Consider the following 25980-nt stretch of genomic DNA (forward strand, 5'->3'; position numbering starts at 1 on the left):
TTCAAGTCAATTTTCCCTTACATAACCAACCAGTGTCTGTACAACATATACACACTTACATACATACAAACACACCTTCGTTCTCCTTCACAGGTCTGCGCAAACATGCTCCCTCACACTTTCCCTCTTCCTCATTTTCAACCATGTTTATGGAGCTCTCTCTCTCTCTCTCTCTCTCTCTCTCTCTCTGTCTCTGTCTCTGTCTCTGTGTCTCTCTCTCTGTGTCTCTCTCTCTGTGTCTCTGTCTCTGTCTCTGTCTCTGTCTCTGTCTCTGTCTCTGTCTCTCTCTCTCTCTCTCTCTCTCTCTCTCTCTCTCTCTCTCCTCTCTCTCTCTCTCTCTCTCTCTCTCTCTCTCTCTCTCTCTCTCTCTCTCTCTCTCTCTCTCTCTCTCTCTCTCTCTCTCTCTCTCTCTCTCTCTCTCTCTCTCTCTCTCTCTCTCTCTCTCTGTCTGTCTCTGTCTCTGTCTCTGTCTCTCTTGTGCTGTGCTTCTCCCACACCACCCTATATTCCCTGACCATTCAATTCTTTCACATGGTAAGCTAACACCTCCATGCCCCTCCTATGTGACAATGCTATGGTCTCACCCCCAATAGAGTCTCCTGATCAGACTAAATACATTTGCTTTTGACCCCACCAGCATAAAGCTGTAGGCTTGAGGCTTCGAAGCATCCAGGCCCCTCTTCTTTCTCCCATTGTCCTGTTGGTACCAACACAGGCTATGTACGTTAGATGCTACCTCAAAGACAAAGTCAGTAACACAGACATAAACATTCATTAAGCTTCAGCTGAGATGAGTTTTTCAGGAATTTTAAATGTTTGTTCATTTTGGAGTATTTGCTATGTGAGGTTGGGAGCATGTGGAGGGAAGACCACCCCTGAAGGGAAGAACAACAACATATGAACGGGTGCAACCATATTGTCTCCTCACCACTCATCCATCTTCCCCTCCCCTCCCCTGTCGTCATGGCGTCAGCCAATGAGATGCCTGGGAGTCGGCGTTCAGTGTTGTCTAGGTTAATTTAATTTCACAGTTGGTGTGGGTGTGGAGCTGATGGTTGAGGGGGTTTGAAGGGGCAAATGTGAGTTAAGTGTTGGGTGGGGGGCTATGTAGATGTGGGGGTTGGGTGGATGGTTACGTCTATTGATGTATTGATTTGCGGGACAGAGACTTTGATGAATGAAGAAGGGTTTTCGCCGAGGAGGAGAAGTACCAGTTCAAAGGCCCACCCGTCCCCCTCACGTGCTCCCCTCACAAATAGCCTACCGTGGGCGGTGAAGCCTGAAGCACGGCCATGATGTTGACTGTTAATTTGGTGGCTTGCACACGTTTCCCCAAAAACGGACAAAATCATTTGTTTTCAAGACGGTGGTGACCTTCAAGTAACAACCATTCTATGTGGCTAAATAGTCAGTAGTGCTTTAATTGTTACAGCACATTCAACACGTTGCTGAACTACCATCCAATGGTGTGGCACAGGAAACAGGAACCTCTTAGCCTCATCATCAAAAAGCCCTGAAACCTTTCGGAATGTTTCTGCTCTTGAAAACAACATGTGCCATGATTGTATTGGGTTGCTTTATGGTAATATATGTGTAGAATGTTATTTACCTGAGGCCCATGAGCTTAGATTGGCCCTTCCATATGTTTTCTTGCGCAGAGCACAAGAGGCGAGGCAGGGAATTTTTATTGGGTTGTGTCTCTCCTGGGTGTAGAAACTTAGGTTCAGAGGTCACAAGGGGATTCCAACATGTTAACCCTTTACAAATCAGCAGAGCTGTGAGCTGCCCCTCCCTTATGACCCCTGGCGCCCATTCTCTCCCACACACACACACACACACACACACACACACACACACACACACACACACACACACACACACACACACACACACACACACACACACACACACACACACACACACACACAACCCCTCACATAGATCATTAGAGCTCCCTCTAGAGTTCAATCAGGAGTTCAATCAGGACGCTGGCAACCAATTACCAGCTCTGTGTTTCAGTTGCCCTTAGGCACACAGATCTAGCATCAGCTTACCCTCTAAAATCTGGTGGAAAATGTGAAAACTGACCGGACATCTAGGGGCGACGTCATTCTACTCCCAGTCAGAGATTACAAGTCCTTCTGTAGCTCAGTTGGTAGAGCATGGCGCTTGTAACGCCAGGGTAGTGGGTTCGATCCCCGGGACCACCCATACGTAGAATGTATGCACACATGACTGTAAGTCGCTTTGGATAAAAGCGTCTGCTAAATGGCATATATTATATATTTTTTATACAAGGGGTTGAAGCAGGAAAATTTGATAGGCTACTATTACCTACCTGCTACCCCTCCTTGTCCTCTTTTCTCTCCTCACTATGTTCCCCTGATCTCCTCCACTTTGCCTTCTCTGTGGCCAAATCTTTGAATAAATCTGTAAATACTACTTTGGTACTGTGTGGTTCAATATACAAGTTATTCAGCTTGTTTGTTTATTCTTGTATTTTGGGGAACCTTGATGTTGTTGTTATGGAGATTGTCCTCCCCCTGCTGCAGTTCTTTCTCTCTCGCTCCTGTTTGCTCTCTGTCACACTCTGTCCCTTTCTCGCATGCGTTCCCCTGCAGTCAACTCTCTCTCGCTTAATGCCAACCTCACACCCTCTCTCCCTCTACTATACTCCCTCATAGTTTTTCTCTCTCTTTCTCTTTCTTTTGCTCTCTCTCTCTTTCTCGCTCTGTGCCCATGTGTTGGGAACGTTCCAGGGCAGCTGGCAGAGTACTAAATCTGTCGTCAGTGTCCGGTTTCAATATACCCATTCTTTCTCCCTACACACCCCTCAGTCCATCCAACCCACACAAACACTCTCTCTCTCTCTCTCTCTCGCTCTCTCGCTCTCTCGCTCTCTCTCTGAGTCCAGGCCAGCAACAGGCAGCGGGATATGCAAGCTGGCAGATGCTGATGAGCTGAGACACACACACACACACTTTCAGCGTCGCTCATGTGTACTGAACCAGGATGTTAAGACCTGAAACACAAGACTGCCAACCGTGTGTGTGTGTGTGTGTGTGTGTGTGTGTGTGTGTGTGTGTGTGTGTGTGTGTGTGTGTGTGTGTCTCTGACAGCTTGTCATAACTTTCAATGGTGCATTGGCGGTCAGTACAATGGAGCTCGTCATTTTTTTTTATGGTCACAAAATTCTCAGTTGAGAGGCTCAAAGTATTGGAGTTGTACTTGTGAACTAGTATAAAACATATGGAGTAGTGACACCGATGCTCTTTCCTCTCACAGTCGCTGCAGGCAAACTCTGAGATACACTGGTATTTTACGATGCTAAACCGCCAACCAGAGAACCCAGTCATGCTTCTGATTCTATGAAATAAAGAATGAGGTTTGACCAAAAAATATTTGGTCAATTTCCATGTAGGTTTACAATAAAAAGTTTCAGAATTGGATGGTTAATTAAGTGATAATGCCCGAGAAGCTGGTGTTTGGAGGCTATATTGGCACGGGTGTTGTTATTACCAATATATCCTCCAAACACCGGCTTCGAGGGTACTATCACTTTTATACAAAGGGTTACCAACACATTCAAATAATGATTTACATATTTTCCATAAAAACATTTATTCTGATGAATTTAGTCAAACTATTTCATACTTCCACAAGATATAGTCCCGACACAAATCTGGGGTAGTTACTCAAGCCGGCTGGTCGGCTGGTGGTTCGGTTGCCAGAGACACAACCCAGCCATTCGTTCTAAATGTTCCATTGTCATACTGGCTGGCAATGTTCTTATCCCGTGCTTGCTAGCTAGCCGACTACGGCTAACTGAGAGTCACGTTAAAAAGTGCGGCCAGAATAACAGCAAAGTAACTGCATTTGCATTTGTTTAAGCTGTTTTCTAGTGACAGTTGTTTGGATACATCCATAGCAATGTGCTAATGAGGCACGATTTCGCCTGGCATAAAAAAAAAACTCTGCCTGCTTGTCTGTCTTGTCCGCGGTTGAAAACTAAATGTTAGTCTAAAAGAAATGTGAGATAACGTCTAGATGCTTTTTATAGTGGAGATCCAAGTTTATAAATTGCCTGGCTGGGGAGATGAGACAGTGGATTGCACAGTCAGATGGAACAGAGTGAATAGGCATTTTAACATCATAGATTTAGCCGGTGGTAACTTGTGGAATAGACACCGGCTGGGATGTGGTTTTAACCAATCAGCATTCAGGATTAGACCCACACACCAGGCAATAGTTGGACCAAATCCATTTGACTGCATGAAGTATGTAAATGTTTTACGTCCATGTTTGAGTTTAATATTTTCAAATAGTATTTCTCTATTTCTCTCTTTCACTCTCTTTTAGGACCAGGAAACTTCAGATCAGAAACATTCCTCCACACCTGCAGTGGGAGGTGAGTGCCCCTGGTTTGACCATAACATAGTTTCACCATATCAAAATGTATCAATGGGTCCGTTAGTGTCTCTCAATCAGTTTTAGATGGAAAAGCATAGGTTAGTCCCTGCTACAACATAGGTAAGTAATGAGGAAAAATCTGTTCAGAACATGATGTTCTGTGTAGCCATCTGAGATGTGAGTGAGTTAGGGGAGTAAAAAAGCATTTAGATTGACTATGGCTGCGGACATGATTGTGTGTGTTCGTATGTGTATTTGTGTCTTTATTGTGGGGCGGCTTTATTTTGGGGGCGGCAGGTAGCCTAGTGGTTAGAGCATTGGGCTAGTAACCAAAAGGCTGCTAGATTGAATCCTCAAGCTGACAAGGTAAAAATCTGTTGTTCTGCCCCTGAACAAGTCAGTTAACTCACTGTTCCTAGGCCGTCATTGTAAATAAGAATTTGTTCTTAACTGACTTGCCTAGTTAAATAAAGGTTTAAAAATAAATGGTGTGTGTGGGTGTTGAGCGGCGCACGCTACCGCTGACAGCTGGACGAAGACGGGCCACATGTCTCTGCTAAGGCGGGGGGCTCTTTCGCTTTCTCTCTCGCTCTCCACTCCATCCTGCCAATGCTCGCGTGCAACGCAGTATGTCCTTCCCTAAGCTGGCCACACGAGGGTAACGTTTCTCCATCCATGTTAAAGCCCTGAACATGAGCCAGAAGGAGTTAAAAAATAAAATAGGCCCAATGTCAGACTAAGAAACCATGTTGAAGACATAATTCTAACTCATTACATCAGAGCAGTCAAACCAAGCTTCTGGATGGCCAGATATGCCTTTTATCCAAGCGTCATACCAGTGCATAAATTACACATATGGGTGGTCCCGGGAATCAAATCCACTGTCATGGCATTGCAAGCACCATGCTCTACCAACTGAGCCACACAGGACATCAGTGTCTGATTTAGACCAGGGAAGTGTCTCTCTCCAGTCAGTAACACTAATCAAGGAAGTGGGAGGTTGAAATGATGCAGACACTTTGGCCCTTGAGGACTGGAACTGCTTTACACTGATGTAGGAAGTGAGACAAACAGGAGAACATTGGAGAAACTCGGTTTAGGTGGAAATGTCGAAACACAACTATAATGAAATTGTGTTCTCCCCTCCCTAGGTGCTGGATGGTCTGCTGGCCCAATATGGGACCGTTGAGAACTGCGAACAAGGTAAGATACTGAAGTTACCTCTGGGGAAAAAAATAAAGTTATTCTGTTCTATTCATAGCCGGTCATAATTCGCTCTGAACATCGGATCTACAAATCCAATGATAAGGCTTCCTTTACACACTGTAAAGGAAGCCTCACTGGGCAAGATAAGGAGATTCACAGTATTCTTCGCATTTTGCACAATGCTTTTGCACTACAAAAATGTCACTCACTCTTTTCTATCGAGTCCTGACCGGATCTGCCTTCCCTATCCATCTGAGCTACAAAACAAAAGCATATTCATAAAGCGTCTCAAAATAGGAGTGCTGATTTAGGATCAGGTCCTACCTGTCCAGGTAATCTTAATCAGGTAGGACCTGATCCTAGGCAAAACTGATTTTAGATCAGCACTCCTACTCAGAGGCGCTTTATGAATAAGGAGCATGATCAGAGTTCTGAGAGTCCTTCTGTCGTCCAAGCACCTCCCTTTGTGAATGCAGCTCATTAAGAAATAGCTTGAGTATACCAGTCTACAGGACACCCTGCAGGAGTGAAGTCTTTATGTCAGTGGTAAATCGCTGCTTCTCAGTCCTTCTCTGTCAACCAATCAGATTTGATCAATGGGATATCCCATGCTCTGTCATAGGTCAATCAATATCATTAACTCTCAGGAAATGGGTCTGACAAGGAGGTGGGTTTATATCCTCTGACTTATGCAATCTCCCCTCCTCCCTCTCTCTCTCTCTCTCCTCCCCTCTCCTCTCCTCTCACTCTGGCTCCTTTTCTTAGTGAACACAGACAGTGAGACTGCGGTGGTCAACGTCACATATGGAACTCGGGAACATGCCAGACAGTAAGTCTCCCATAGTGCATGATCTTTTCTACATCTCTACTTCCAAATGTACCCAGTCCATATCCTTTCACACCTTGCTTATCTGGATGTGTTTGTGTCCATATAATGTATGCCATTTAGCAGACTAATTTTTCCAAAGGGACAGTCACGAGTGCATACATTTTTTTTACAAAGGGCTGGTCCCAGAAATCAAACCCACTATCCCGGCAATGCAAGCGCCATGCTCTGCCAACTGAGCTATGGAGGACCATATGAATGAAGCGTATAGGGATAAATTACACTGCCGTTCAAAAGTTTGGGGTCACTGAGAATTTTCCTTGTTTTTGTAAGAAAAGCCATTTTTTTGTCCATTATAACAACATCAAATTGATCAGAAATACAGCGTAGACGTTGTTAATGTTGTAAATGACTATTGTAGCTGGAACCGGCTGATTTTTAATGGAATATCTACATAGGCATACAGAGGCCCATTATCAGCAACCATCCCTCCTGTGTTCCAATGACACGTTGTGTTAGCTAATCCAAGTGCATCATTTTAAAAGGCTAATTGATCATTAGAAACCCCTTTTGCAATTATGTTAGTCCAGCTGAAAATGGTTGTGCTGCTTAAAGAAGCAATAAAACTGGCCTTCTTTAAACTAGTTGAGTATCTGGAGCATCAGAATTTGTGGGTTTGCTTACAGGCTCAAAATGGCTAGAAACAAAGAACTTTCTTCTGAAAGTCATCAGTCTATTCTTGCTCTGCGAAATGAAGGCTATTCCATGTGAGAAATTGCCAAGAAACGGAAGATCTCGTACAACACTGTGTACAACTCCCTTCACAGAACAGTGCAAACCGTCTCTAACCAGAATAGAAAGATAATCATCCCCAGCTTACAATTGGCTCATTCATCCCCCCCTCCTCTCCCCTGTAACTATTCCCCAGGTCGTTACTGTAAATTAATACGTATTCTCAGTCAACTTACCTGGTAAAATACAGAATTACAGTTGACCAGGGCAGCTAAAGTGGGGCAGAAATTTGATGAACTGACTTGTTGGAAACGTGGCATCCTATGACGGTACCACGTTAAAAGTCACTGAGCTCTTCAGTGAGGCCATTCTACAGGCAATGTTTGTCTATGGCAATAGCATGGCTGTGTGCTTAATTTTATACACCTGTCAGCAACGGGTGTGTCTGAAATCCACTCATTTGAAGGGGTGTCCACATACTTTTGTATATAGGGTGTGTATATCACTCGCTTGACCTCTAGTGGTATGATGGTAGGACTGCAGTTGGTGATTGCTCTGCTCTGCAACATTAAAAATGATCAAAGATATTAAAGATGAACTTATACACATGCAGCCGATGAATTTGGCCATAGTAGAAGGTTTCACTTGAGAAAAGCATTGTTTTGAGACATTTGGCTTTCGAGGTCCAGGTAAAAAACATTTGGGGAGTAAAAACAGATAATCATTATAGAAAGCTATTCAGAAAACCTCATTTTACATTTAAGTCATTTAGCAGACGCTCTTATCCAGAGCGACTTACAAATTGGTGCATTCACCTTATGACATCCAGTGGAACAGCCACTTACAATAGTGCATCTAAATCTTTTTAGGGGGGTGAGAAGGATTACTTACCCTATCCTAGGTATTCCTTTCACCTCATGGGTGAAAGACACAAACCACGGGAACTCTTTCCTTCTCTTTCGTCATCCTTACAAATGACCATTTCTAGTTTTGTTGATATTGTCGATGTATAATTGAATGTGAAATCTAACATCTACCCGTATCTCCCAGGGCTATCCAGAAGCTGAACGGCTACGAGTTTGAGAACAATTCCTTGCGTGTCTCCTACATCCCAGATGAGACATCGGATGTCGACTCCCAACACGGCCCAGACAATAGTCGTCGCCCCGGTTACGGGCCCCGCGGCCCCCGTGGCGGTTCCCCGGGCTCAGGCATGCCCTCAAAACACCAGCACGCCGACATCCCCCTCCGACTCCTGGTGCCCACCCAATACGTGGGGGCCATCATCGGCAAGGAGGGTGCCACCATCCGCAACATCACCAAACAAACCCAGAGCAAGTAAGTACCAATATAGTAGTAACAGTGCCAGTGAACCAGATCAAGTGAGTGCAAGTCAGGCCATACCGGTGACTTGTTGCTAGAATAGACAGAGCAAAGCCATTACTGAAATGAAGCTTTACTACATCCTATCTTTGTTATTAAGGCTTTGAAAGTGATTATGAAAATGTACTGGGAGCATTGCACAACCCAAAGGGCTTTCGATTGAATTTGAACAAACCAAAAGTACCCAGCCCACCTGCTTGTGAACACAACACTGTATGGCCAAACGGACTTTCCTGCGTTTTCTGTCCCTGCTGCTAGAATCGACGTCCATCGCAAAGAGAATGCCGGCGCAGCTGAGAAGCCAATCAGCATCCACTCCACCCCCGAGGGCTGCTCCTCGGCCTGCCGTTTGATCCTGGACATCATGCAACAGGAGGCTAAGGACACCAAGACGTGAGTGCAGTGTCCATGAAGCAGCTGTCAAACCTGCACAGTGTGACAACTTTAAAGTGACCCTCCAGCTATTTCGTAACTTTTCCCATAAAGAAAAACGGTATCTCCGATTGTGCTAGGGGTGGACGTTTATGCATGCAGTTAGGAAACGGTACATTTGATTTTCTTCTGTGTTTAATCTCATGCTGTGTTCTCCTTGTCCTCTCAAGTGCTGAAGAAGTACCCCTGAAGATCCTGGCTCACAATAATTTTGTCGGCCGACTGATCGGCAAGGAGGGGCGCAACCTGAAGAAAGTGGAGCAGGACACCGACACCAAGATCACAATCTCCCCGTTAGTCACACACATCTAAAAACATACAAACACATCAACACTCATCATGAAACACACGGGTCCCTGGGTATGTTTATGTAGAACTGCCATGGTCAATTAGGAAAGGTCATGCACCGTGTGATGGAAACATATGACTATATCCAATGACTGACTAAATGTACTGACTTGTTTCTTCATTATTGTAGTCTCCAGTCATCAACTGTGGTTGATTAACAATAACGTTCCTTGTTATTTTTCTCCCCCTGCTCCTCTCCCCATCACCTTTATGCTTCTTATTTCTCATTCTACCTGCTCTTCCTGTTTCTTATCGTTCTCCTTTTCCACCTGACCTCTCCCTCTTTCCTATTCTTCTCTTTTACCTCTCCCACCCTGTGTCTTCCTTCCCTCCACTCCTGTCTGAAGACTCCAGGACCTGACTGTGTACAACCCAGAGAGGACCATCACAGTGAAGGGACCCATCGAGGCCTGTTGTCTGGCCGAGACAGAGATCATGAAGAAAGTGCGCGAGGCCTATGACAATGACATGGCCGCCATGAATGTGAGTCAATGCTCAATAAAGTTACTGGCCTCCAATTCTCTTGAAAACACAATGGTCTCTCACATAGATCTTTCTCCTGCCCCTGGCACTTTAGGTTTCCACCTGTATTTGTTGACTTTCGTAGGGAGAAACGCACATGCAGTCATTGTCACATGCACTCAAACTATCATGCACTCTCAGATCAGTTCCTTTGGCACTTACCTGCTTCTTGTCTCCAGCAACAGACTCATCTGATTCCCGGACTGAACCTTGGAGCGCTTGGACTTTTCCCCCCTTCCGGTTCCATGCCCCCTCCCCCAACAGGCAACTCTGCATCCCCCTACGGCTCTTTTGGGGTAAGTGGACAGGCTTCTATCTAAGCTCGTTGGGTTCCAGTCATTGAGCTTTAGTTGAGTTAGCTGTGTTTGCAAACGCTGATGCTAGCTTTCACAAACATGACCTCAGTCTGCCTCAGGGTTGGGTTGTGGTGTGGTAAAAACCTCTAGATCAGCGGGGTCAGATATTGGTTGGGCTGTGGTCATGTAGTGACACAGTTGTAACTGTTTCATGTCACCCTACAGGCCCCTGAGCAGGAGACAGTCCATGTGTACATCCCGGCCCAGGCGGTAGGAGCTATTATTGGCAAGAAGGGACAGCATATAAAACAGCTGAGCCGCTTCGCTGGAGCATCAATCAAGGTGAGAGATTTACTGGTACACACAGACATTCACTCACACGCGGAAATTGGTCAATGAGGAAAGATAATGCACCGAGCGGGATGTAAATAGTGCATTTCATCACCCCTCTGAAACTGATTTGAGAAAAACAATGACTTTTTTGAGACACCTATACCTGTACATATCATGTCTCTGTAAAGGACGTCACGCTGCTTGCTTAGCGAGTACCACTTCCTTCTGATTCGGCTCATACCTGCCTCAAACTAGGGACCTCTGCTTCGCTAGCACACGTGACCGCCCTCCTTAAGCATCTTGCCGGTCGGCGCCATGTGAAGTATGTTTCGCACATCCCCATGTGCCAAAGACTATGTCTATCTATGTGGTTTAAGTTGACCTTCATATCTTTTCCCCTCCAGATTGCCCCAGCGGAGGCTCCTGACTCCAAGATGCGAATGGTCATTGTAACTGGCCCACCTGAGGCCCAGTTCAAGGTACAGTAGAATGGGAGCATGATCAGACAATCTCTTTTTCAGCCCCTGTTTGTCATAGTGTTCATATCAGTGTCCAGAACTGGGAGCCCTCTTCTTGTTGTTTGCATCTTTCTTTGTGTGTGGTCTCTGCTTGCCTGTCCTGACTTCTCTTCCTCCATCCATTTCCTCTTCTCCAACCTGTATTATCCTACTTTTAGCCTTACACTCTCCCTCTCCTTAGTACTCTCTTTTTTTCCCTCCAAATCCCTGTTGAAGTCACATGTCAAGCCATAGGGTGTAGTTACTTTTCGATGTCAAACTGACGTTTGACTCTTTGTCGACCACCTCAGGCTCAGGGCAGGATTTATGGTAAACTGAAGGAGGAAAACTTCTTTGGGCCAAAGGAGGAAGTGAAGCTGGAGACCCACATCAAGGTAGCTGCTGCCGCTGCCGGCCGAGTCATCGGGAAAGGCGGAAAGACGGTGAGTGTAGAGGGTCTTCTCTGGGTCCTTCTCAGGTTCCATCCCGTTCTCTTTTTGGAATAGCTTGTACCCTTTATTACAGTCAATTCTGTTCCTATATTTCCTTGTGGCTATCCTCTCCTGAGCTAGAACAACTGGGCATAGGACCACGACTCGCTATAAACAGTCATGTTAGTTTTAACTAAGTGCAAATCACTAACAAAACATTCTTATTCCTCAGGTGAATGAGCTACAGAACCTCACTGCAGCTGAAGTGGTGGTCCCTCGCGAACAGACCCCCGACGAGAATGACCAGGTTATTGTCAAGATCATCGGCCACTTCTACGCAAGCCAGGTGAAGATCTCCTAGTCCTCACTCTCTTTCATAAGCTGCTTATAGATATAGAACCTACCGAGATTTGAAGAGGCCCCAACCTCTCCTCATCATTTCCATCAACAGTTTCTCCAGTACTCTTCCATCTCCTCACTTGCTCACTCATATGTTGTTGTCTCTCTTGCAGTTGGCCCAAAGGAAGATCAGGGACATTCTTACACAGGTCAGGCAGCAGCAGAAGGGAGGCATGGGGGAGCGCCAGGGGGAGCGCCAGGGGCCACACCCCGGCCCGGTCTTGTCTGAGATGGGGCCCTCCCAGGGACTGGCACAGGAGCCCCGGCCTCAGAGAAAGTGACGGGGCAGAGGGACCTTACCGGACGGACAGACAGAAAAACGGACGGGGGATAGATGAACAGACGGATAAAAGAGAGCGACACATGGACCCAGCGATAGACAGGGAGAGATGCGAGTCAAACTGAGTCGGATAGAGGAAACGCCTGAGAGATGACAAAGTTTAGAGAGGGGAAAAAAGAGGGGAAAAGTAAACTTAGAGAAAACAGAGACCAGATGCCAGGCCAGAGTGACTGACTAGGAATGGTGAGTTGTTTGGAGGATGTGGCAGGTAGAGGCCTCCTTTTGTGTTTCAGAGAGGGTCTCTCTCACACCAATGGGGGGCATTTGGTTCTCCTCATATGGAGAGCGACTACTCTCCCTGATTACACTTGGATGTGCCAGCCTACTTGATACTAAACCCACACTGAGCTCTTAACCATCTCCAGCCAGTCCTATATTTTAAGGGTGTTTTTTTTTAAGATAAAGATATATGTATAGAAATGTTTATTCAGAGGTATTATTAATAGAATGCAGTGATCGGGAGCCGGGAGAGGGGGCAGGGAAGCCATTGCAGTGAGGGCGGGGTCATGGATTAGGTGACCCTTCGTCAGCCAATGAAAGTTCAGCAGAGGGGCCGCAGTTGTTAACACTGCTCTTTGACTCCTTCGTAGAAAACTACGAAGGAAAAAAAATAAAATATGAGGTTGTAAATAGAATCTTCATGAAATGCTGCCCTCGATCGCCTTGCCTTTTGGGGTCGCCTCGAGACTCAGGTCTGCCTCGTTTCCAAGGCACTGTTTGTTCCTGAGGTCCCGATAGGCATCTGGTGGTCAGAGCAGTGAGAGATCAGTAAGTGCGTGGTGGCCGCGGCTAGTCCTGCAGTTCTATTGCAGAGGCTTAGCTCCGAGACGCGGACGAGAACGACCGTTAACTAGCTAGCCATGCTCGCTGGCGAGCGGCCCACGCCTAAACGGCATATTTTATATATATTATATATATATGATATGTGAGTTAACCCGGTCCCTCGGGAGAATGAATTGAGGGCAAGGAGAAATACTGTGGACAGTTGAGCCAGATATGTAGCAGTCCTGCAATGACTGACAGACAAGAGGTCTTATTTGATTTTGCTCATTGCCTTTTTCATGCTCAGACCCAATTTAGACCAAAACCGGTTCTTTGGAATCTCCTGTGTGTTCTGGATTTTGTTTTTATTGGATCTACAAAAACGTCAAAAACTAAATCCATTGATACCAAGCAGGATTGAACCCATACTTACTGTGGTCACAAACTAGTTAGGAGACCAGATGGAATCAAAAACAGTACACACAGCGGTCTTTGAGGACCACGACTGCATGGGTCAGGTGAGTTGATCCACAGTCCTTTCCTCTAGATGGAAAGGTAATAACAGTTAGTGGGGAATGGCTTCTTCTCGCTCTCTCTCCCCTCCGCTGAAGGCCTGCTGGTGACGCTTCCAGACCCCACCTAATGAAGGAGGGGTAGAAGCATGGGGCGCTCTCACCGTTACTAGAAAAGATTAGATAAAATGAAATAAAAAAATAAAAACCTACCTCAGGGTATTGTTACCTCAGTATTCCTAACTTCTTTTTTTTTTGCTTGCTGGTGTTTTATATAAAGCTGATAGTCCTGAATATTTTTTATTTTTTTAAGGAAAGAAAAAAACTTTTTTTAGGTTTTGTCTTGTTGCTTTGGTTATTTTTTTCTGGGTTTTTTTTGTGTGACTTTTATTTTGAAAATCAGAATGACCCAGAGGTGATGCCCCAGAAGAAAAAGTGAAATCAGCCAACAATGGCCAGGTGATAGAGGACCATGTCATGTGTTGTCATGCCTGCTTTGGGGGCAGCCTCTGGCTCTTCTGAAGTATGATTGGAGCATTCGGTCTTTAAAATCAGATTATTGGCCAATGGGGAATGGCGCTGTTAGTCAAGAGGGTCTCTGGGCACATTTTGGTCCATACCACACCATGGGTGTGGGTTATGATCAGGTCCCGGTAATTATGTTTTTGACATGGTCAAAAGGTTATTTATGATTATATATGTTTGTCATACAAGCTATCATTTGTTTTACTGCTGAACTAGAATACTGACAGCATGACAGGACAGGTTTTTGAGGCAGAATTCCCATGATATGACTTTGACCACTGTGTATCCGAGGCCCTCTTGTCTGTTTCATGATGACATCATCTTAATGCGCAGAATGTTTACTTACATGTTGCAGTCCATCTTTTGTGCTGTGCCAGAGAAATGTTGATGTAAGACTGAAGGGCGTTCGATCTGTCCCCTTACTCTGAAAACACTGAATGTGAATATTTATTAGCTCTGTGCACTGACCAATAAGCCTCAGCCCTCCCCATTTCTCATGATCTTGATCTGTGAGTGTGATCGTGTGTGGGTTTGGGTGTGTTAGTGTTTTTTATTATTTTTTTAAATTGGTTTTAAGTGTTTCATTTTTTTGTGGGGGAAGTGGTGGGGTGTAAAAAAAAAAGCAGAAAAAAGTAGAAAGAGAACCTATGGACTCGGTTGGTCTTTCAACAGACAGAGGGGTGTTCAAAAACCTTTTAAAAATGGGAGCAAAAAACAAGGAAGTTGAAAAAAATGCATAAAATAAATAGATTCAACCTGTTCATAAGATGTAAAAGGAAACCGATCACCAGACTTTGGTATTTTTTGAAATAACTATGGAGGGAAAATGATGAAGAAATTATGGAAAAGCCGAAGAGTAAAAACTTCCAGGTCACTGATTGACACTGCCAGATAGCATCATTTCCACAGCCTTAGCTACTCATTTAACACATCCAGTAGACTGGCCAGCGGCTTTGAAACATACTTTCTTACCATCGACAGGTGAAAGTCTATTCTACTGTTTATGCTTCCATTTTTTTTTTCAAGAGACGGGCAACTTCTTGTTTTGCCATGGCAAGAGCTGACTTGACATGTTTAGAGGTCTCCTTGGCAACGAGCATATGACTCCATCATCATGTGGGGTACAAATGCTCCTCAGAAGTTTCAGTCTCTTTCCGACCCATAGAGCTCTGTTCACAAACACCAAGACACACTATTTTGGATTATTCAGACTGCAGCCATTTTTTTGTATCTTTTTTTTTTGTATTCAGCAAGCTTTATTTGGACATGACATCTGGTTAAATACTGTTACACTAATTGAATAATGTAAACAACTAAATATTGAAATGACAGAGAACCTCCAGGGCTTTTTAAAACTTGATGCAATTTAGTAACGGAGGCGTAGACGAGTAACAGGAGATGGGACAATATTTTGTGAAAAGCGGGGGACGGACTTATCTACCATGTCAGAGACTGACAGACAAATAGCATACCCTTGTTTGACATACAGGAATTGCCTATTCATGTTTGGTCAATGGAAATGCAACTGTATACCATAGTCCAGTCAAAGTAGACTTAACATCACACACTTAACCTCCTCCCCCTAGTCTTCTTTCACTATTTCACCATCCTGGTTTAAGATCCTTCTACTCACACTCTTTCTACCAGGATTTTATTTGTACTTTTCTGTACTTCACAGGATTAGGAGGACCTTTTTTAAAATCCGTTTCATTTTGGGGAGTTGAGGGGAACTACAGAGTCCTCCACCCTCTCTTACGCTGGCCTCGATTGTGTTCGTTTTCTCACTTCTGTTCAGATGTTTCTAGATGTATTACATATACTTTTTTCAATTAGTTTCCGTTGCTTTAGTTTGGAAAAATTGTTGATTACATTTTTTTTCTGATCATGTTTTTTAATGCACAGGACTATTAAACAGCTACTAAATAAATACAAAATACTAACATGTAACGCATTACATGATGTAAGTAATAACTGTGCCAAACACAAGTTTTTGTACTCAAAAAGAGAAAGAATAAGAATTTGGTTTCATCTGTAATGGATGACACCTGGTCTGTTCACTGAGTGGCTTACTCTTCAGCCCTCACACTTTGAAGCACTATAACATGAAATCCATGCTCGTTGTCTGTGGCAAAGCGAATGGCTCACTATTGTGTCCACAAACAAAATTCCTCTCATGTCTGAAATGAAGTCCTTTTTTATGCAATTTGAGTGATATGTTGACAAGCTATATTCATGGTCAACATTTGGCATGTGGACTGTTGATTATCCACTTACAAAACAAACCCACAACAATATGACAAAACTCTTTTGAAACTTCCCATCAAAGCTTGTAGCTTTCGCATATTGATGACAGATTCAATGATGGCTATGATTATTGAAACAAAGATGCACACCGCAATGGTTTTTTCCTCATTGGTAGACTCTGGTCTTCACTTAAACGAAACATCATAGATGGGTGCTACAAAGATGAAACAAACCTCACACATAACTGGGAACGCTACCTCAAGACTTAGCCATAAGATTGTTTTTATCAACCAGACAAGAGCAAACAGCATGTTACAGTATTTTCTTTCATTCACTTTAATTTATTTTTTTATTTTCATTTTACCTCTCCGGCTTATTGGTGGGACTGTAAAAATAAAAATAAATACAGAGGGTGAAGTGGGGTGCAGGAGCAGGGAGGGAGAGGACTATGTGTGGGGAGTGACTGGGTTTATTATGGGCATCCCCATAAGGCCTGGGACATGTTGGTTTGAGTGATAAGGGGGCACTGAGGATTGGAACAAAGTGAATACATGGGAAACTAAACCCTTTGTGGCTCTTCTGGTGGAGCAGGGTTATTCGGTCTCTCTTGAATGAGAACCCGAGGGCCCTGAAATTGCTTCTGTCCCTCAGTAGATACACCACACTCTGTGCCTGTTCCACATTTCTCCGTGTTCCCTTCGGATAACCAGCTCCCCCATGGGCCCTCACCTTGGGGCCCTGAGACCCAGTGTCCCACCCTCCTCCTCCCACAGTCCTCCTCTAGCTCCGCCCCTCTTCCACCATCTCTCCCTTTGTCTTCACTTCCGGAATCAAGGGGCACGATACCTGTAACCCTGTAAAAAATAATTGATCTACCTCTTCAGAAAAGAAATAGGTAAAAGGTCAAATTAAAAAAAGGAAACAAAAAGTTTAACATTTGAAAATGCTGAAATAAAAAGTAAGTAAATGAATAAATAACTAGGTAGCGGCATCTCCATATACTGCAGTTCGGTCTATTAAAGAAAAATAACTTTATATTCTTCCAAAGATGATTTTGTTTTCTCTGTTAGAAGTTGTTTTGAAAAGATTATGAAATGGAAAAATTCAAGGGGAGAGATAAACTTAAGTATTTTTTCTCTCCAAAAAAACAAGATAAACAAGATTTAATTATCCAGTTGTATTTTTGTTCTTCATTAGCCTCAAAATTCTTCATCTTTTTTTTTTTTGTTTGATTTATTTTCTGATTGCTTTTTCAAATGACATAGGATTGTATTTCTTGTGTTTGGATGCATTAGGATTCTCTCTCTGAACTGCAACACAATAACACTCAGTGAATCCTTTTCACAGCAGCATGATGTCTAAACGATTGAATTGTTTATTTTAATTTTCAATGATTCATTTGAAAAGGACCCGTTTAGCTGGTCAGTCTCCGGAGGAGCTGGAGGAGGAGGACATGTAGAGCGAGAGGCCCATCTATCGGGCTCTGCTCTGCTGCCAGCCCTCCTCCCACCTCTGTGGCATTGGCCTTTCAACTTCTGCCTGCCTGGTTTCTTTAGTTCTCATCAAGACTTGTTTTAAACTCCTTGTAAACAAAACAGAGCATAGATATGTGTTATTAAAAGACGAGAAAACCGGAACCCGCTTCGGTCTTGTGTTTTCTGTGTTGTCTTTTAACTCTATACAGTGCCTCCACCAATGCCTTCTTCACCCACTGTGGTCTTTACAGAAAAACTACAATTTAACCACAGAACTAGAATAATGTATTATATTTCCATGAGTGGAACACTGTATCATGTCACATCAGATACCTCGATCTAGAGTTTGAAATTCCAATCAAAGATATCGATTAAGAGTCTAGGAACTCCATGACTATATCTGCATTTTCTGCAAATATTTGCAAAGAGGTATTCATAGTGGTATTGAACTTTCTTAGAAGCAACCTCAAACACTGGTATTAACAAATATACTTAAGCCTATATCTGGAGACACTCAGCAGGAGTTTACCAAAATTCTTTACTTTCTGAGGAAATGTTTCCTCTGACACATAGCATAATTGTTTCATGGGTACGCACTTGGCTAGGTCAAGGTCCTATAATTTTTTTCAATTTGTTTTACAGTCTATGAATTTAGCAGTACCCCCCCCTCTCTTATTAAAAAATCCCCAGGTAGCACATAACGTTTTGAGAACCATACGTTTCCTAGAGCTTGGTGAGAGCATGTTTGTTCTATGGTTATTTTGCACACCGCCTTCCTACAACTGTCTGGGCACAAGATACCCAGCTAGCGCATAACGTTCTGAGAAACATAGGTTTCTTAAGTGGGAATTTAAACTTTTCCCCTCATAGTTCTATTTGAAATTAATGTTCTCAGAACATTAAGAACACTTTCCATAAAAACCACAAGAAAATATTATTAACGTTCAAAAGAAGTTCTAAGAATGTTATTTAAAACATATACATTCCATTCTCAGCTCCAACAAAACTTTAAGTGTGTTGGCTGAGCACACCAATTGGTGACACCTGATCTTAATGAATGCTTGTTTCCATTGTAATGGGGTCTGTTAGAATACACACAACATGCTCGCTCCATCCTGGTGGCGCTGTGGACTAATTCTATGGATAGAGAACAGAAAATGAACATTTTTGCATGATTAATTTAATTTAATTTTTAACTTACCTTTATTTAACTAGACAAGTCAGTTAAGAACAAATTCTTATTTTCAATGACAGCCTAGGAACAGTGGGTGTTCAGGGGCAGAACGACAGCTCAGGGGTTTGAACTTGCAACCTTCCGGTTAGTAGTCCAACGCTCTAACCACTAGGCTACCCTGCCACCCCAAATTAATGCTTAAGCAAAATAATGTCCATGTGTCCTATCTGTGCTTGGAGTTCAAAACAGTTAACCCAAACTAAGCTAGCAGTGTTATTGAAAGTTAAGGAAATTATTCTAAAACCTTCAAATAACCTATAGCTTCCACTCTCAGAGGGTTAAGAAAACCTCCCAGGAAAACTTTCTGGGAACCATGTAAAACATTGTCAGAACCCGCCTGCAACCTAAAAATGAACATTCTCACAACGTTTAAAACCTTTCAATTTTACCGGTCAGGAAATGTATGACTTTGTTCCCAGAACCAATGTGAAACCAAAAACTTACATTCCCACAGCTTCCAAGGAACCAAATGTGCTAGCTTGGTAGTTTCCTGATTTAAATGTCACTAATCATACCTGTTTAAGACCAACACTGTGGTGTGTATTTATGTCTAAAGTACTGTTGAGTTCGGTAGTCAGGAGCCTGTGCTGCTAATAAATACAATTGGAAAATTAAAAAGCAGACCATTTCTAGGCTTTTACATAGATTTCCTTATAAATGTTGCCTTTTATGGCTATGAGAGAAGCCGCTCCCTTTTCCATCACGCACGGACTACTTTCAATCTAATTGGACAATAATCTATCCAATCACATTCCACGTTGCACGGCGGCTGCTCAATTTTGAAAACCAAAATGGCTACTGAGGCTGTTCAAGCGTAAGTTGCCTAAGCATTTTTATCAAATGGAATACTCTTATGCAATGTATTTCAACCTTATGCCACAATATCGTGCATTTCGTTAAATTAGACTTCATATAATAGCCTAACGTTAGTTAATTATAAATCCCTAAAAATAACTCAAGATGATGTGAGTGGTTAGCCAAGCAAGCTAGCTAGCTGCTAGTTCGATAGCAATTCGGAGTTTGACTCTGAACCATCTTTTGCAGGTTACTTGAAAGATGCGACCATCTACATTTGGAATTGTACGATGTGGCAGAGCATCAGGAGGGTGGGGAAGCGGAGTTGATGGTGCCCTACCTAACCGTGAGTAGGTTAACACCTCACCCACTTTAGACACTTTGAAATGCTTGGCCAAACAACTCGTCAAAATGTTGGAGATGGTCAAAGAAAACATATGCATTGCAATAATTACGTTTTATAAGTACTATCTGTGTTGTTGTTCAGGAAAGTCGTAGCAAACAGAAGATTTTGTGCAGACAGTTGTTTGTGCTGGATGACATGATGCAGCTTCTGGAGAGACTGGAGACAACTGACCAGCTGTTTAATGAACCCTGCCCCCCAAACCCCGGTAACACACAGAGACACACCCAACACATAATCAGCTATCATGCTGCTCAAGATATCCTTACTTCCATGGCCTCCGAGTACCATGTAATAGTATTCAGAGGGGTCAGGTCTACCCCAGTGTAGTACTTTTGCAAATGACTGGTCTGCTGTGTTCAGGCAACGATGCTCACAGACGCTGGAAGGTCCTGAAGAGTGAATATAAAGAGGGAGTCCAGGAGGTGGAGACCCTTATTAGCACCTTACAGGACAGGATGGACAAACTGCACCACAAACGGGACAGACTGACAAACCTGGTCATAGCACTAGATAAGAAGGTATACACGCACGCACTCATGATGCACACTCACGGACACACACACACACTTTAGTCTGTACAGTGACTTTCCACATAAAAAAGAGAGCAACAGTCCTCACAATTTGCAGGCATTTGATGGATGTGGTCTTTCATATGGTTACTTTGTATAGTCCTGTGCCATGTTTTGGATGTGTAATGTCTTTCCACATCTCTCCCGTAGAAAGATCTCAGCCTGCAGATGGGGGAGTCCCTCAAGACGGCCCACAATGCCTTGCGTGTATGTGAGGTGCAGCTGGCCCAGCTGAGGGTGGAGACAGACGCCACACTGGCCCGCTCGGCTGACTGGCAGCACCTGAGAGATGTGTGAGTAACTAGCAGCTCTATCCACCAATCATACATCCTTGCAGAGACGTGTCCTATTTCTATTCTACCACCACTAATTTTCTCTGACTTTAGTCTTGAGCTACCACACTTCCATGTTGTTGACTCAGGTATTAGAACTCTCATTCAATTTACCATTTCATAATGAACGTGAGAGAGATGAAAATTTGCCTAGTCTAAAATCAACCCAGAATCCCTAACCTAGACCCTTGGTAATTCCAAATTAGGATGGGCACCTGACTGCCCTGCTCTAGTCCATACTCACCTCTGTCCCCTGTTGTCTCCCTTCCCTAGCCTGCAGGGCTATGTGGAGGAGACACAAGGGGTGATGCAGTGTAGGCTGTTGTCAGTGGGGTCCTCGGAGCTGTGTGTGGAACTGAGGCCCTGCTCCTGTGGATCCTCCTCCTCTGGCCAGCTGGAGCCTCTCAGGCTGACTGTCACTTGGAGCCCTGATGACCACTTCCACCTCCAGGTAAACAACACAGCTGACTTCCGACCTGGGTGTTATTCACTATGAACCAAACGCTAGCAAACAAAATGTGGAGGGACCTTCCTGAATTTGTCCAATAAAAACTCTCGTTTTCGTTGTAAAACATTTTGCTACAGTGAGTGACTAATGAATACACTCCTGGTTTGGTTTCCGGTCCCTACAGCTCTTTTCCATAGCTCCTTGTCCGGTTCCATCCCAGTTCCTACAACTCTTCTCTTTAGCTCCCTCTGAGCCACTTACCTGGCCCTGTCTCCTAGATGGGAATCATTGTTAGATTTAGCCAAGTAAGATATCGATACAATATTTCTCAGTTTTTGGCACCTATTGAGAAAAGAACATCATTTTGACGCCATTAGTCACAACCCCCACTTTGTCCCCCCCGTCCCTCTCTCAAGGTGTATCAGGGTACTACAGGGCTGTTAGTGGAGTCCATGAAGAGTCGCCTTTCTCACCTCAGTGCTGCCCTGCTGGAGGTCATGCAGTGCTACATCAGCCAGGGAGAGATGCTGGCTGAGATCCAGGCCCTACACTCCAGGTATATATATATATACACACACACACACACACAGTGCCTACAAAGATCAGTCAGCGATGATAGAAGTGAGACCCTTGATCTTCAATGATGAAGTAGAATGATGTTTCTTTCTGAGACTGAATCCTGTAACTGTTTGAATTGCCTTACCATGTGATCTAAAGCATTGAAAGCAGCCGTCTGACTATATCCCACTGCCTCTCTTTTGGAGAGGGATCATTGAGACACACACACACTTACAAAAACCAATGTAAAACTGTTGTATACAGTCGATCAGATCAACAGAGATTTCTACAAACGAAAACATGCGGAGTAGCACTCAAAAACCATAACTAGCTCAGCTGAGAACCCATTAAAGACAATGTTTTTAATGACCCCCGATAGTATATCTTCACAATATTACTTCTGAACTACTCAGTTCTACTGAAGGTGAGTAGAAGTTGTCAGCAAATATTGAGTACCTTTCCCATGCATTCTCAATCACACGAGAACACTGTTTATGTTCATAACATTGCTTATACTCCAACACTTCTACGCAAGAATTACACTGTGTGAGAGGTTATTCATATCTGTGGACTTTTTTCATATTTCAAGCACAATGACACATGAAGTTGTCTAACGTCCAATCTGCTTGCGTTCTTAAACACCTGTTTTTGACATGGTGACAATTTCCCCTGTGTGTAGGTTTGCTATAGACTGGCGTCCAGGCCAGAGACTGCTGGTGTTCCTGAAGACTGCCTCTAGGGTGTGCAACCTGGAGGTGGAGGAGGGCTACCCTTCCAGAGGCACAGCTACACTCATCTCTGTACGCAGGGACGGCAAACTGGTCGACAACGCTGTCCTACAGGTAAAACGTTCATCGCGATTACTTGTTTATTGATGTATTGAGGCCCATTTGAGTCCCATTGAAATGGTATTAGGAAAAACTTTATTTAGCAAAGATGGAGCACTGCCCTTGTTCTTCAAGTTATTATCTATGCTTAAACATGAATTATTTAGTTCTTGAAGTTATTTACCCTCTGGGGTCTTCTTTTTTATTTATTTTTTAATCCACAGCTACAAACAACCATGTAAGTGATGTTGATTTGTACATTCTGTTCCGTTATAATGTGAGACATGTATGTTTGAATTTGCAGCCTCCCCAGAAGACCCCCACTCTGACAGAGTGGCTGGAGTTCCTCTCCTCCAGTCCGTACATCTGACCATCTTCTCTCTAGTTGACACAGAGGAAGTGGCTGTTTCTCTCCATGGTCACCAAAGGGGCGCCCTTACCTCTAATATGTAAATATTAGGAATGTAACAATTTAATATGCATTGATCCTGGTTCGAATGTTTAAGATGCTAGTGCATGGTTCTGCAGGACCCCAATTCAAATTTAGCATGCATCGGTCAGAAAACCGATTTCAAACGTTACAATCGCCAGTTCACTAAAGTTTTTCACTCATTGTTTTATTCTAAAAATAACTCTTATGTGTTGTGACTGAGTTGATGAGTCCTCTCTTTCAGTTCAGTAGGCTATTGAACTTTTATGCGTGTAACTGCATAGGACTGTCAGGTAGACACAGCTGCTTGCGCCGACTAGAAGTAGGCCTCTCCATGTTCTTAATGGGCTGTTCGGACCTCACCGCGGCACCTTCAAGGTTCAGAGGCTTTGAAAATGGCTTTCTCATTGTCATATCGTAGGGTCTTATTAGTTGAGTGACAACCAATGCAATTTGCCGGGTCATTGTTACCAAATGCGCTGTAGAATTGTTTTTTTACTGGGGTTGCGTAGTCTACCGGAGTGCACACAACTCGCATCGACCTGCTGAGTGGGGTTTTCAATCATTCTGATTTTATTTAGATTGTTCGGGTCCCCATAATAAATAGTTTGTTTAAAGAAAAACGACCCAATCAGTATATTTGGTCATTTATACATGAACAGGGTCATTTCATAAAGGATGCGCATGGTCACATTCATTGGTCAGAGCGCAGGATAAGCGCTCCAGAAAATTCAAAATGGTCTAAACCATTTGCTTTTGAGTAGGATAAAATCCAACGTTGCATGATATAATAATTTCCATTATATTAAATGCCATGCTAATTTGTAAAGATAATTATTGATGAAGTACAAGCTCAACATGTTTTATCTGAAGAAATGACAAGTTAATGAGTGGGTATTGCAGATAATAGTCTGATGATAGTGGGTTGGTAGATGTCTGCCCTATGGCTCAGCTCATGTGCCTATACCATTGACACACAGACACTAACAGAGGGCCTCTCAGTTTATAGAAGACAGCTCAGAGGCCCAGCTCCTGCGCTCCAATCATTATCAGATATGACTTTAAAATGGAAAATGTAATGTGTTTATGCAACAACAACAGAAATACTGTATAGAACTGAATCCCATCAATTAATTTCCATAATCCAGGTATTCCTAAACTGGGGTAAGCACAATGCCATTGGGGGTTCGCCAAATAAAAATGTTTAATTAATTTTTTTAAATGTCAATCACATCTTTAAAAATATATATATATTAAATTCTAAGCATTTTCAATCAATCCATTTATATTTTCCAACGGGGCTATACATTTGGGTGATGTTTTTCTCTCACCTGAGTAGCCTCGTTTGACTGCCAAAGATAAAATGAAACCGTCTACTATTCAGCGAAATAACAACACAATGTCAAATACAGGTAGCCCAGTCAAATAATTAACATCCAATCACATTAATCACATTAACCAATCACATTAACCGTTACGCTCTCGTGGGAATTCCACTAACTGTCCGTATGTAGCCAAACGTGCTGCTCATTCCAATTGCTCGAATATTGATAAATGCTTAAAGAAGTAAGGCCCGCATACATAGACACATACTAGCTCTACTGGTAGTACTGCTACTACCAGCAGTACTACACCTGCACCTGTCGACGACACAAATTGTTCTGTTTCCACGAGCACATCCAATGCTACCATCAGTAATTCTAAATTTGTTGTTAGCCCAGCTAGCATGGACACTGACGAATGTGAATCTGATGCAGCCGAAGTGCTACTTCCCCCTTACCCGGGAAAGAACCGAACAACAGACAGGGATGTTGGACCATCGAAGAGGCGCAAATATGATGAGCACTACATTGATTTGGGGTTCACTTATATTTAGAGCAGTGCCTTTCCTCAACCACAGTGTGTTGTGTGTGTGCAAAAGTACTATCTCACTACTCTATGAAACCTTCACTGTTGACATTTAGAAACAAAACATGCCAATTTGTAAAATCAGCCACGGGAGTTTTTTGAGCGAGAGTTAAGACAACTTTTGAGTAGTAAGACATGTATAAAAGCAGCAGATACCATTAATAAGAAGGGGCTAGAAGCGTCTTATTTGGTGAGCTACCGAGTGGCTAGGACAGGCAAGCGCCATACTATTGTGGAGGACTTCTTTCTGCTGCTGTGGACATGGCTGGGACAATGCTGGGGGAAAAGGCCCAAAAAACTATACAGACAATGTCTTCATCAAACACTGTTTCGCGATGCATCAGTGACATGGCAGGAGATGTTTTGAAACAATCTCTGCTTCGCATACAAGCCAGTGAATTCTATGCGTTACAGCTGGATTAGTCAACAGACATGGCAGGCCTAGCACAGCTCCTGGTATATGTCCATTACGTTTATGGGGGTCAATTAAGGAAGACCTCTTCTGCAAACCACTGGAAACCAGGACAACAGGAGATCAGGATTTCTTTTAAGTGCTGGACAGCTTTGTGACATCAAATGGACTTTGGTGGTCAAGATGTGTTGGTATCTGTACTGATGGCGCAAAAGCCATGACAGGGAGACATATTGGAATGGTAACGTGTGTGCAAGCAGTTGCTCCCGACTACACTTGGGTACACTGCAGCATCCACCGAGAGGCACTTGCTGCCAAAGGAATGCCTGACAGCTTGAAATACGTTTTGGACACTACAGTGAAAATGGTTAACTTTGTTAAAGCAAGG

At 43.5% G+C, this 25980-nt stretch overlaps 2 protein-coding genes across 4 annotated transcripts in view; both read left to right on the top strand.

The window, feature by feature from the left end:
- Window positions 1-17835, top strand: part of LOC118365205 (insulin-like growth factor 2 mRNA-binding protein 1) — a 57792-nt gene extending 39957 nt beyond the window's left edge. Inside the window, exons 3-15 of one of the 3 annotated variants that reach the window (XM_035747211.2) lie at window positions 4360-4408; window positions 5562-5613; window positions 6382-6445; window positions 8225-8512; window positions 8816-8950; window positions 9160-9282; window positions 9685-9820; window positions 10039-10155; window positions 10381-10497; window positions 10893-10967; window positions 11297-11428; window positions 11649-11762; window positions 11929-17835. In XM_035747211.2, coding sequence (XP_035603104.1) covers window positions 4360-4408; window positions 5562-5613; window positions 6382-6445; window positions 8225-8512; window positions 8816-8950; window positions 9160-9282; window positions 9685-9820; window positions 10039-10155; window positions 10381-10497; window positions 10893-10967; window positions 11297-11428; window positions 11649-11762; window positions 11929-12096 — 1570 coding nt within the window. In that variant the 3' untranslated portion in view covers window positions 12097-17835. The remainder of the gene's footprint in view (window positions 1-4359; window positions 4409-5561; window positions 5614-6381; window positions 6446-8224; window positions 8513-8815; window positions 8951-9159; window positions 9283-9684; window positions 9821-10038; window positions 10156-10380; window positions 10498-10892; window positions 10968-11296; window positions 11429-11648; window positions 11763-11928) is intronic. The other 2 variants (XM_035747212.2, XM_035747213.2) reach the window with 2 other exon arrangements.
- Window positions 17836-19588: 1753 nt separating this feature from the next.
- On the top strand, window positions 19589-23896 carry LOC118365206 (uncharacterized). Its single transcript, XM_035747214.2, has 9 exons — window positions 19589-19721; window positions 19952-20048; window positions 20190-20313; window positions 20469-20626; window positions 20828-20970; window positions 21283-21460; window positions 21874-22013; window positions 22695-22857; window positions 23147-23896. Exons 1-9 carry the CDS (start codon window positions 19699-19701, stop codon window positions 23210-23212), a joined length of 1092 nt encoding a protein of 363 aa, XP_035603107.1. The 5' UTR covers window positions 19589-19698; the 3' UTR covers window positions 23213-23896.
- Window positions 23897-25980: the final 2084 nt, after the last annotated feature.

This window comes from Oncorhynchus keta, chromosome 32 (genome assembly GCF_023373465.1).
Source record: "Oncorhynchus keta strain PuntledgeMale-10-30-2019 chromosome 32, Oket_V2, whole genome shotgun sequence".
Taxonomy (NCBI): Eukaryota; Metazoa; Chordata; class Actinopteri; order Salmoniformes; family Salmonidae; genus Oncorhynchus; species Oncorhynchus keta.